General features: G+C 42.6%; 1 protein-coding gene across 1 annotated transcript; it reads left to right on the top strand.

Moving 5' to 3' along the window:
* Nucleotides 1-6811: 6811 nt before the first annotated feature.
* Nucleotides 6812-11383, top strand: LOC138769204 (chemerin-like receptor 1). Its single transcript, XM_069947501.1, has 2 exons — nucleotides 6812-6891; nucleotides 9984-11383. The coding sequence occupies exon 2, from the start codon at nucleotides 10010-10012 to the stop codon at nucleotides 11078-11080; it is 1071 nt and encodes a 356-aa protein (XP_069803602.1). The 5' UTR covers nucleotides 6812-6891; nucleotides 9984-10009; the 3' UTR covers nucleotides 11081-11383.
* Nucleotides 11384-11947: the final 564 nt, after the last annotated feature.

Here is an 11947-nt window from a genome sequence, read left to right as displayed (position 1 = left end):
GCCTTCTCCTTCAACCTCCCCGTTGCCTGCGTCCTCTCCTTTGCCTGCACCTCATCTCATCAATTGTCCATCTCGCCTACCTCCTACCCCTGGCCAAGATTGAAAGCATGGGTTCTGACAATCCCATCTCCTCCTCGTCCGCAGAGGTGATGGACAGCATATTGCAGCAGACGGAAATGTAGCTGTCGCCGCTGCAACTACGACCAGGCATGGTCGTGTGCGATAATGGCCGTAACTTGGTAGCGGCTCTGGAGCTTGCCAAACTCACAAATGTACCTTGCCTGGACCACGTTTTTTAATTTGTTAGTACAACGCTTTCCAAAAAGTACCCCAATCTTGCAGAGCTACTGGTGAAAGTGCGGCACTTGTGAGATTCCTTTCAAAAGTTATTTGCGGCGTATCCATGCCACTCCTACACATCCTCAAAGAATCCCTTGTTACCATAAGGGAGAATGTGGTGTGCACAGAGGATGCCAGGATAGGAGGAGATGTAGACACTTAGACCACACTCGTGTCTGCTTCTCAACAGCAGTTGCAGGAGGAAAAGGAGGAGGAGGACATGGAAGAGGCTTTTGAAGAAAAGGAGGCTGTCGAGGGTAGCACTCAAGTTGGGTGCGTCCCATTGGTACAGCGCGGATGGGGCGAAGAGGAGGTGGAGGAAGAAGAGAAGAAAATGGAGAGTGACTCTTCCGGTGGCGGCAGTGAAAATATTCCCACCCACCAATACTGGTGGCAGGGAGAAGAGTTTCTCCCAGGGCCTGAAAACATCCATCAGGTCCTTAACCACCAGGGGAACACTCTCCAAGGTGTGGGACACATTCATGGCACCCCCTCGTGAAACTTCCATCACTGCAGGGCCTGTAGTGAGCAGGAGGGAAAAGTATGGGTGGATGTTGCTTGAGTACCTGGCAGACTGCGGCCCTGTCCTCCCCGATCCCTCGGCGTCCTACACTTACTGTGTCTCCAAGTTGGACATGTGGTTGGAACTGTCCCTGTACGCCTTGGAGGTGCTGGCATGCCCTGCCACCAGCGTTCTGTCAGAAAGGGTGTTCAGCGCAGCAAGGGGAATCATCAAAGATATATGCAGCCTCCTGTCAACTGACAGTGCTGACTGGCTGAAGCTCATAAAAATTAACAGCCGCTGGATTGATCAAGACTTTGCTTCTCTACCGGTGGAAAGTAGCCAAAAGTGAAGTGCCATGTGTCTGCTCCAACTCATTTCCTCCTCCTCAACCACCATAGAAATGGGTAATTTAAAAAAAAAAACAGTATTGAGGCTCCCCTGAAGGGCCATGTTTATAATTTTTTGGGGGGCTCTTTCAAGGGCCTCCACATAATTTTTTCTAGGGCTATGCGCATAATTTTTTCAGGGGCTCTTTCAAGGGCCATTATATATTGTTTTAGAGGGCTCACTTTAAGGGACATCCATAAAATTTTCTGAGGGCTCACCTCAAGTACATCAAGCTAATTTTTGGAGGGCTTGCCTCAAGTGCCTAAAGCTAATTTTTGGAGGGCTCACCTCAAGGTCCTCAACGCTGCTTTTAAAAGGCCCAACTCAAGGGCCTTGTGAGAAGGTACAAGGTGTGATAGTATATGACAGATATGTGTCACTGAGGTACCTGGCCTCGGTGAAGTGAATCGGTAGCTTCTTTCAGTAGACCTAGGTTACTGACACTTTAAAAAAAAAATAAATAGTACAGCTGTTTGCATAGCTGATCCAGGCTGGCCACTGGAGCAATCTTAGTGCTGGGTTGGATGACTGCTCCCACGAATTCCAAGCTGGATTTCCATTGCCTTATAAAATATTTGGCTAAACTGCATATGGGGGGAGACTTTTCTATTGCCATTTGAACTTATCCCCACACTTCAAACTCTTTTAAAAGGCTCACCTCAAGTGCCTTAAGTTATTTTTTAGATGCCTTATCTTAAGGGCCATGCATAGAATAGTGGATTTGAGATTTGATTTCAGATGCTACTTGGAGCTAAAGAAGAAGACATTGTGTAGCAGAGTGAGTCAGCTATTAGCTTATTTTAAGCAGGAGAGACCCCCAAAAGCCTAGGGCAAAAAGTTGTGTGGGCAAAAACTTGGCATTTTGTCACCTTTAACCCTCATATGAAGATCCTAAAAAAGATTGCTGCTGAACTACAGCCGATATTCCAGAGGGACAACAGACTGAAAGAGATTTTCCCAGGATTACCACTTTTTTCATTCAAACAGCCCCCGAAAGAAAGCTCCTTATAAAAAGTGCTCTGACATCAACACCAGAGACTGGCATCTTCTTTTGCAACAACAGAAAATGCAGCACATATCCCCACATACTACAAACAAACACAATTCGCATCCCCGATACACAGTGGGACTATACAATCACCAATGCTTTCTCATGTTCATCCTCCAATGTGGTCTACATGATAAAGTGTACGATGCCCCACAGGGATTTACATTGGGGAAACAAAACAGAAATTACAAACTAGAATGAACTTACATAGACATACAATAAAAAGTAGTCTCACTACCCCTGTAGGCCAACATTTCTCAGGACTGGACCATAGAATAACAGATTTAAAGGTTATGGTCCTCAAAGGTCACTTCCAGAGTGACAGAGAGAGGAAAGTGTGGGAATTCAAATTGATAAAAACATTCCAGTCATTAATACATGGACTAAACCTGGCCCCTGGATTTATGACCCACTACATGGACACACTCCACAGATAAGACTGAACTGTCCAAGAACCTCGGACTTCTAAATAAGCTTCAATTTACAAAAAGTTCTTTTTATTGCCCTGGCTTATCTATGTGATGTATATACCCTAACAACACCCCCCCCCCCCCTTATTCACAGATGTCTCACTTTTCTTGTAACATCCCTAAAATGTTGTGCCGTTTCTGTAAGTCATTCATTTGTGAACTTGTCTGACGAAGGGGTCTTTTGAATCCCGAAAGCTCACAGCTCTATCAACTTTTTGTTGGCCAATAAAGGTATCACTCCTAAAATACTTTGATCATACTGTAAGTATTTACCACGATATCAACCTTCAATAAGAATCTCGCTATTTTAGTAGGATCATTGTGTTCTCCACTTCAAACCATTTTATCTCTGGATAAAAACTTGCTGGGGGTGTCCTCTGCCTTCCTTTAATTTTGTAGCTGTTTCAAAGGCAGAAGCCGGCAGGTCGGTAAAGGCCACTTTATTGGCTGTTTTTTAAATCTTCAATTTCAAATTAATATCTAATTCAATTCAATCTTTCATTTACCCCCTTTTTTTAAAAAAATTAAATCGATTCAAATGGGGAATGTTGGAGGCCTCACCTCAAGGGCCACAAAATCAATTTTTGGAGGGCTCACTTCAAGGGCCTGCTAATTTTCTTTCTATAAGCTTTTAGGTGAAAGAAGTGTCTGTTTAGCAGGCAGAATCAATCAGTTCAGTAGAGGCAGTAGTAGTGGGTGATTTTTCGGTTAAGTTCAATTTAAATTTTCCTTCTCTTTAAAGGATTTCAAGTGTGAACCTTTAAATTCCAGGGTCTCTTAAAAAGACTGTATTGTTATCAGTTCTCCTGTAACTCCGAGGATTTTTGGAGTGCTCACCTCACCGGCGGGCCTCAATTTAAGTTTTACCATGAGAACCACACCCCTTTATGTGTAGAACGTGTCTGACCACATCAAACACACACACACACACACACACACACAATGTTGCCTATGCCATCTGTAACTGTCATAGGCAACGTGATTTAAAGGGGTGCATGTAAATGTTTCTTTTGCCTAAAATTTGGTTTTCTGTCCATGCCATGGTGTATTTTCAACTTTAGATAGAGGTTATATTGTGTTTGGAGTTTATTGTTGATAGGCTTAGATAGTGGCATAATGATGCATGTTAGGTGCACCCAGGCATGCTTCCCCTGCTGTCCCAGATGCATTCCAGAGGTGTTGGCATCATTTCCTGAGGTGTCATTGTGGACTTGGTGTTCTCCAAGAGGTTGAATTTTGGTTTCCAATAAACAAGCCTTTTTCTCCCATAGACTTGATATTCGATCCAATAGTCCAGTATCAGGATCTGCTCGACTCGATATTTGAAAATTTGAATATTTCACTACTCGTCCTTTCTATTTAACAACACTGAATACAGAAGTAGCAGAACTGAGACTGTCAGTGGACTCACTTCTCTTCTCTATGAGTGTTTAGCGAGGTTGACAATGTCCACCATGAAGTCACCAGGTACATGTAACAATTCCTGTATACTTTAGATAGTTGTTATAGTTGTGCAACATGTCTGACAACTGATCTTTGCAGCGTCCCAGAAACCATGTGCCACCGCTATGTATATGTAGGTTGGTTCTAACGTTATGTATATCACAAGGTTTAAAGGCAAATCTAACCTTCTGTCAGGTCCTTAGTGGGTATGGGGCACTGAGGATGAAGGTATGTCTATAACCTTTATCCTCAGTGCTGTTCCCGTGCTGTTAGTTGTGCCTGGCAAGCTATTAGGAGCAATGGGAGCGTAGCTAAGGCCCCTCCTAGCATTGAACCGACCCACCCCCTGGGCTGCTTTGCTCCATTGATAATCACTAGAGGGGGCAGGTCGGCCACGGGCCGTAGCGCCTGCCCCATGCGGCCATCCATGTTTCTTATGTCTCCCCTCCCCCCACACCCCTGCCAGTTGAAAATTTTTTAATTCTCCGGACTTTAAGCAGACCATCTCAGTGCACCTTGCTGTACATGTTCAGAATATAGAGAACCACAAGTCAAAGGTCAAGATAAGATCAACAAGCAATTTCTGCAGAAGCGGAATGGCACCTGCTAGGGCAGGAAGTGAAGATACAAGGAGACTAGTTTTTCATCTCAAATGCGAGATACAAAAAATGCCTTAGCTTTAGGGAGCGACCTAATATATCATAGAACAGAACAAAGCTATATACGTTATAAGGGAATCTGTCAGGACATTTAGCCCACTAAACCACGACCATTGCTGGATAACAAGAGGGCTGTTTATAGTGATCTAACATTATCCAAACGTGATTTTTTCTTCCGTCATTTAAGTGTCCTGGAGGCGTGGCCGAGCTGCAATGCTTCCATAATTGTTCTTCAACTCCTCCCCTTTAATGTTGACTGACAGCGCTTACATTATTGTGCACACTATTGACATTCCGCACCAGATCTGATTTTTAAAGGGGAATCGATTAGTGCTCTATTAAGTATACTGAAAGTAAAGTCCCAGGGGGACTAAAAGTTTAAGTATTAAAAGAAAAAAAAAGTTTTTTTTATAAAATAAAATGCCCTCCCCTAATAAAAGTTTAAATCACCCCCCTTTCCCATTTTATAAATAAAAATAAATAAACATATTTGGTATCGCTGCGTTATAGGGATGGGAATATAGCGATCTGAAGAACTTTAAAAAAAAATATATATATAGTAAATGTCACTGCACAAATCATTTTTTTCTGCTTTTGCTGCATATTTTATGGAAACATTAAGTCTGTTATTGCAAAGTATAATTGGTGTCGCAAGAAGATAAGGGCTCATGTCAGTCTTTAGGTGAAAATATACAACCACTAGGGCCTTTTATATACAAGGAGGCAAAAATGAAAGCACAAAAAGGAGAATTGGCTTGGGAGGGAAGGGGTTAAAGGGAGAGCGTCAGGAAGGTGAAATTGCTTAGCTTGCTTTCAATTTAATTGGACCCTCTTTCCCCCCCTCCAATTTTTCTAAAGGAAATAATAAAACTACTGTATTTTCTGGCATATAAGGCAACTTTTTAACCCCGAAAAATCTGGGGTCGTCAGAAGTCGGGGGTCATCTTATATGCTGGGCATGGTCACCACATACAGTGGGGGAGCTCAAAGATGGCCGCATCCCCACCGTATGTGGCAACCACAATAAAAAAACAAACAATTCAACTCACCTGTGACTTGTTTCCGGCCGCTGCGCGCCTCCCGTAATGTTTCCGGCGCAGGCAGTGTGATGCAGAGTCACTGTCTGTGCCGGAAGTCCCCGAAGCTAAGTTAACATTGACATTTTAAGTTAACATTTTCCGGCGTATAAGACAAGCGTCAGGGGTCGTCTTATATAGAGATGATCGAACATCGGGAAATCTTAGGTTCGATTGAACTCAAACCTTTTTGCACCTTCTTCATTTGATTCCCGATACCTTCCCGTTCCGTAGGGAAGGTGGAGCAAGAAGGAGTACCGCCTGGAAAACAGGCATACAGCCTATTTAGGCTTGCTCCACCTTCCCCATGGAACGGGAAGGTATCGGGAATCAAATGAAGAAGGTGCAAAAAGGTTCGAGTTCAATCGAACCTAAGATTTCCCGATGTTCGATCATCTCTAGTCTTATACTCCCAGTCATCTCATGCGCCAGAAAATACGGTAAGTTCTATGTATCCCAAAAATAATAACAATGAGAAAGATAACTTGTCCTGCAAAAAACAAGCCTCCTTATGGCTACTTTATTAAAACACTAAAAAAAAAAACACAAAAAAACCACACAAAACGATTCTGCCTTTTTGAATGGACACCAACAGAATCCTCCACTCCACAACTGGGTCCAACGGGCGCAAGTCCAGGTAAAAAAAGCAAGGCAAAATAAACTACTGAAAATGTATTAAAAAAGACACAACGCGTTTCGGGATCGCACTGATCCCTTTCTCAAGTGTCTTTGAATGGACAGCACAAAAAACAAAAATCCTTCCTACAGTGCTGAACACCAGAGTAGGCTCGGTCCTGAAGGGCTGAGAGAAAAAGAGGATTTCCTATTGACAGTGAGTATTTCGCTGACTCAGGCTTCTGATGTCACAACTGAGCTTCTACATACGGGACTCAGAGCTGGAGGAGATTGTTTAGAAAGTCAAGAACCTCAAAAGTAGAAACCAGAAGCTCCTCAAGATAAGCAGGTAAGTGACTATATATATATATATATATATATATATATATATATATATATATATATATACTGTAGCAGGGAGGAGGAGACCCACAAGTTACCGGTTTGCTGTATAATGTACAGTTATTATAGCTTTACTGATATCACAGAGACTGGTCTGGTAACAGGATAACTAGTGAGCATGTTCAACATAAGTATGGATGTAGCAGAGCTGAATGTGCTTTTCAGTACCCTCAATGTACTGTAGTAAGTTTACCTGCAGTCCTATGTAAGACTGCAAATATTGTAACGTACAATGAACATCTAGTGCTGATCTCAGAACTGTATCCAGCCTAGACAATGCTCTGTGAGCTAAACAGCCTGGACTCCATATCAATACATTGTATACAGCTAGTGCTGATCTCAGAACTGTATTCAGCCTAGACAATGCTCTGTGAGCTAAACAGCCTGGACTCCATATCAATACATTGTATACAGCTAGTGCTGATCTCAGCTGAGAAGTGGACACCATTGTGTCTAGCCTAGACAATGCTCTGTCAGCTAAACAGCCTGAACTTGACACTGATACCTTGTACACAGCTAGTCCTGCTCTAAGATAGAAGGATACTACTGTATCCACTCTAGGCAATGCTCTGTGAGCTAAACTCCAGACTGATACATTGTTTAAAACCCTCAGATTAACAGTACTCTGTCTTGCTGAGGATTTATTTGGCTCACAGGGCATTGTCTGGACTGGAGACAATTTTATTCACTTCTCAGCTAAGGGTCGGACTAGGTTCAGTGTGGCAGCTGTCAGTTCACTCTCTGCCTGCCGCAATGGCTGTTAATCACGGCATGTAGAAGGTTAAACTGAAGTCTGCTCGCAGTAGTTGTATAAGGCATCAGCTGTTCTATACGCTCACCACCCACCACATATAGGCTCAGCTCCTGAGCCTGCAGTATAAGTGGATGGCGGAAGTTAAAGGGGAACTCCGGTTAAGAAAGATTTAACCCTGTTCAATCCCCATCCATAATCTAGGATTATGTGTAATAGGTTTCTATTACATGAATTGGACCATTTGTCTGCAGCACATCCTAACCCACACCCTGAAGCTGCTGAAAATCCTTCCTTCCTGGTCCACTCTGTCTCCACGCCTCTGTCCTCCCCCTCCTGGCAGTTAGTTCTGAGGTGCACTGCATGCTGGGAGATGTAGTTTCCCAGTTGGGTGCCATGATGTACAAGTAGTTTTTTTTTAATTTTTATTTTGAATCTGGGGCTAGGAACAGCATAGAGAAGTGGGAAAGGTGTCAAACAATCAGCAGGGGGAATCGGTGAATGCGAATATATGCTCCCCCACATGGCCCTGTAGATAGAAAACTGAAAGTGCTAGAGCTCTTAGAAGGGGAGGAGGAAAAAACGAAAATGCAAAAATGAACTATTATGAACTATGGATTTTAAATCTTTCTAGGAATACTGATACAGTTCCTTATATTCGTTAAATGGGGTATTCCAACTTAAAGGGGTTCTCCAGCTTTAGAAAAACATGGCTACTTTCTTCCAGAGACAGCACAACTCTTGTATCCAGTTCAGGCTTGGTTTGTAATTAAGTTCCATTCACTTTAATGGAATTGAGTTTCAAAACCTCCACCCAAACTAAAAGAAAGTGGCCATGTTTTTATAACGCTGGATAACCCCTTTTAAGTGTAACACTGCAGGGGGTTCGACTGCTGGACCTCTCCGCCATCTCTAGTACAGGCCTCAACTCTATTGCTTTTAACGGAGCAATGGGTCAAAGTGCACTGCCCCATTCATACTCTATAATAACAATAGTAATAATATAATAAAACAATAAAAAATAACAAAGCCTAGCTGTCTCATTATGGACATCGCGGGGAAGTCCCTATTCTGTGGTTATGGGATAAGTTCATTTTAATCAGAATATCCGTTTAATATTGCAAGCATGCTGTTTTCACTTCCGCTTGTCCCCGTCATTATATAAAGCTTTCTTCAAACTACCCTGATGAACAAGGTGAATACCCTTCAAAACATGTTGACAAGATATGGCTAATAAATTGAGCCCTTTAGTTTAGTTTGGGGTCCATGATAGGTAACCATTCGGCCCATTACTGGATAACAGCATCAGCTAGGGTTTTGCTCCTGTGAGCTTATCTTCTTCAAGGGAACAACCCTATAACTATAGTATATACAGAAGCCAACACTAACATAAACAGAACCGACTACTAAGCATTGATTCAATTGTCTTATTTACTATGCGATTACTATAGATACAATAGATACAACATAAACATTCTAGACTAGAGTCATGAAGCAGTGCCGAGCAGGCGTTGTGCAATAGTTACGACATAGTGCAAAGCTGAATTGCAGAAGATGGTTGGTAAGAAAATATTGGTGTAAGACTCACAAACAAGGGATTTGATGATTTGTTACAACAGGTTCTTTAGTAGGAAACTGACGCATTTCCCCATAAACCACATAAGCCTTTTTTTTTTCTTTTTTTATATCCACATCCTTTTTCCATTTATCCAGTAAGTTCACGACTTGAATAAATACTGTGCGCCAATAAACACTGCCACCTAGAGGCACCCCCGCTGTACTGCAATACCTTGTATAACACTGTAGTTGGAGAAAGCCCATTTGTTCCAGGGAATAAAGCAGGATTGGCAACCCCTCACTGTCATGAAGAACGCTGGTTGGCATCATAAGGTTTGCCTCACGACTGAGGGTCCTGATACTGCAGTTAAACCAAGGTTACATAAATAACTCATTTGGCTGATATTATATTGAACCCAGTTGATATATTGTAATCTATTAGAGATGAGCGAACCGGGTTCGGGTTCAAGTCAATCCAAACCCGATCGTTCGGCATTTGATTAGCTGGGGCTGCTGAACTTGGATAAAGCTCTAAGGTTGTCTGGAAAACATGGATACAGCCAATGACTATATCCATGATTTCCACATTGCCTTAGGGCTTTATCCAACTTCAGCAGCCGCCACTAATCAAATGCCGAAAGTTCGGATGAGCTCGAGCATGCTCCAGGTTCGCTCATCTCTATAATCTATGTTTGAATTATTGAAAACAAGTTCTGTTTTTACATTTATAGCTATTCCACGATTCACCGCTGACGTCATGGAGAACATCACAGCAGCGTCTCCCACCTCGGGTGTTACTCTCCCAAATGGCATGTCTTACAATATGACTGAAGAATATAACGATGACTTTGAGGACGATGCTACATCCCATCTGAATTACTTCACTTTGGTGGTCTATTCTTTGGCTTTCCTACTAGGAACTACTGGGAACGGCCTGGTCATCTGGTTCACTATCTTTAGGATGAAGAAGACCGTGAATGTCATCTGGTTTCTTAATTTATCAATCGCTGACTTCACCTTCACTTTGTTTCTGCCCTTGAGCATAGTTTACCTGGCCAATGACTTTAACTGGGTCTTCGGGACCTTCATGTGCAAGCTGAACAGTACCATAGCCTTCATAAACCTGTTTGCAAGCGTCTTCCTGCTCACCGTCATCAGTATAGATCGTTGTGTCTCTGTCATCTTCCCAGTATGGTCCCAAAACCACCGAACACCAAGACTGGCTTTATTTGTTGTCACGGCTGTTTGGATCCTGGCTATTATACTCAGCTTACCGTTCTTTGTATTTCGAGACGTCTTGGAGTACGACGATGGCACCCACGTCTGCTATAACAACTATGCACTTGGAGACTCAAATCCCGTCGTTGGCAAATCCCGACACAAGGGAACAATCGTATACAGATTCATCTTCGGATTTATTATTCCTTTCACCATTATTGTCATGTGTTATTCTGTGATTATCTTCCGTATCCGACGAAACCACATGACCACCTCTACCAAGCCCTTCACAGTCATCATCGCTGTCATAGTTTCTTTCTTCATCTGTTGGGTTCCTTATCATGTCTTCTCCTTCCTAGAATTGTATGTTCTTTCTTGGGATGATGATAATCTGTATGAAATATTACGTGTTGGGATTCCTCTCTCCTCCAGCCTGGCATTCATGAACAGCTGTGTCAATCCTTTTCTCTATGTTTTTATTGGTCGAGACTTTAAAGAAAAATTCTGGCGGTCCATGCACTCCATATTCGAGAGAGCTTTCAATGAGGACTCAGTGAATAGAGAGCTCAAGAGCAAGACCAAGTCTACATGTGACTCCCAGGTGGTCTAGTTCATAGAGTCACCTTCCCATCTGACTGTCATGTTGAACTACTAAGCTCCTCACGAATAAAATCATTGGACTGAATGACCAAAGACAATCTGTAACTATAATTGTTAGTTGTGTGTAATTGAAAGGATTGGAAATGTATTGTTCTGTTCTACCACATTAAGAATGGTTAAAGGCCACCACCATATCGTCAAAGAGTCTGAGAAACTTTCCAACTTGAAAATCAAACTGTTAATTTATTGCCTTTTAATGCAGAAACTGATCGGATTATGGACAAGTTGCCCAATAAAGAGATTCCACATTCAACCATCTCTTTCTATTAGATAGATCCCCCGGAGATAAGCTGGTAACACAATGTCACCCCAACTGATCAGATGCCATTGGTGGAGGAGGCAAGCTTACCCCTGCAGTGCCGCCAGTGTATGGCGTTGCTGGTTCCTCCAGAGTAATAGACACTGATTATGATTGATTGAACAATTGATGAGGGACCGATGAAACATCTAGATTGGCTACAAAGGTTCCTGTACATAGAATGACTGAAATGAATGGAGTCTTTGGGGGTGGTCTTCAGCATCTTCTCCCCACCCCATCTGGCTTAATTGATAGATCTCTTCCTGTACAGGGAGACTTCTATTACTTATAGGTGATGGGGCAGGTATATGCCACTGTGGACCACCACCATGGTCCATGGACCATGGACCACCACCAGGCAACATGAAAGCATTTGGTTCTATCACTCTGGGATTAAGGATAGTTTCACACTGCCTTAAAATCAAACAAAGACACCATGGCATTTGTTAGCTTGAAGTTAATGGAAGTTTATTAAAGGGAAAAAATCAGCTCCTAGATGCAGAAACAGAGCTCCAATAC

Source organism: Dendropsophus ebraccatus, chromosome 12 (assembly GCF_027789765.1).
Source record: "Dendropsophus ebraccatus isolate aDenEbr1 chromosome 12, aDenEbr1.pat, whole genome shotgun sequence".
Taxonomy (NCBI): domain Eukaryota; kingdom Metazoa; phylum Chordata; class Amphibia; order Anura; family Hylidae; genus Dendropsophus; species Dendropsophus ebraccatus.
This window is presented reverse-complemented; position numbering and strand designations above follow the sequence as displayed.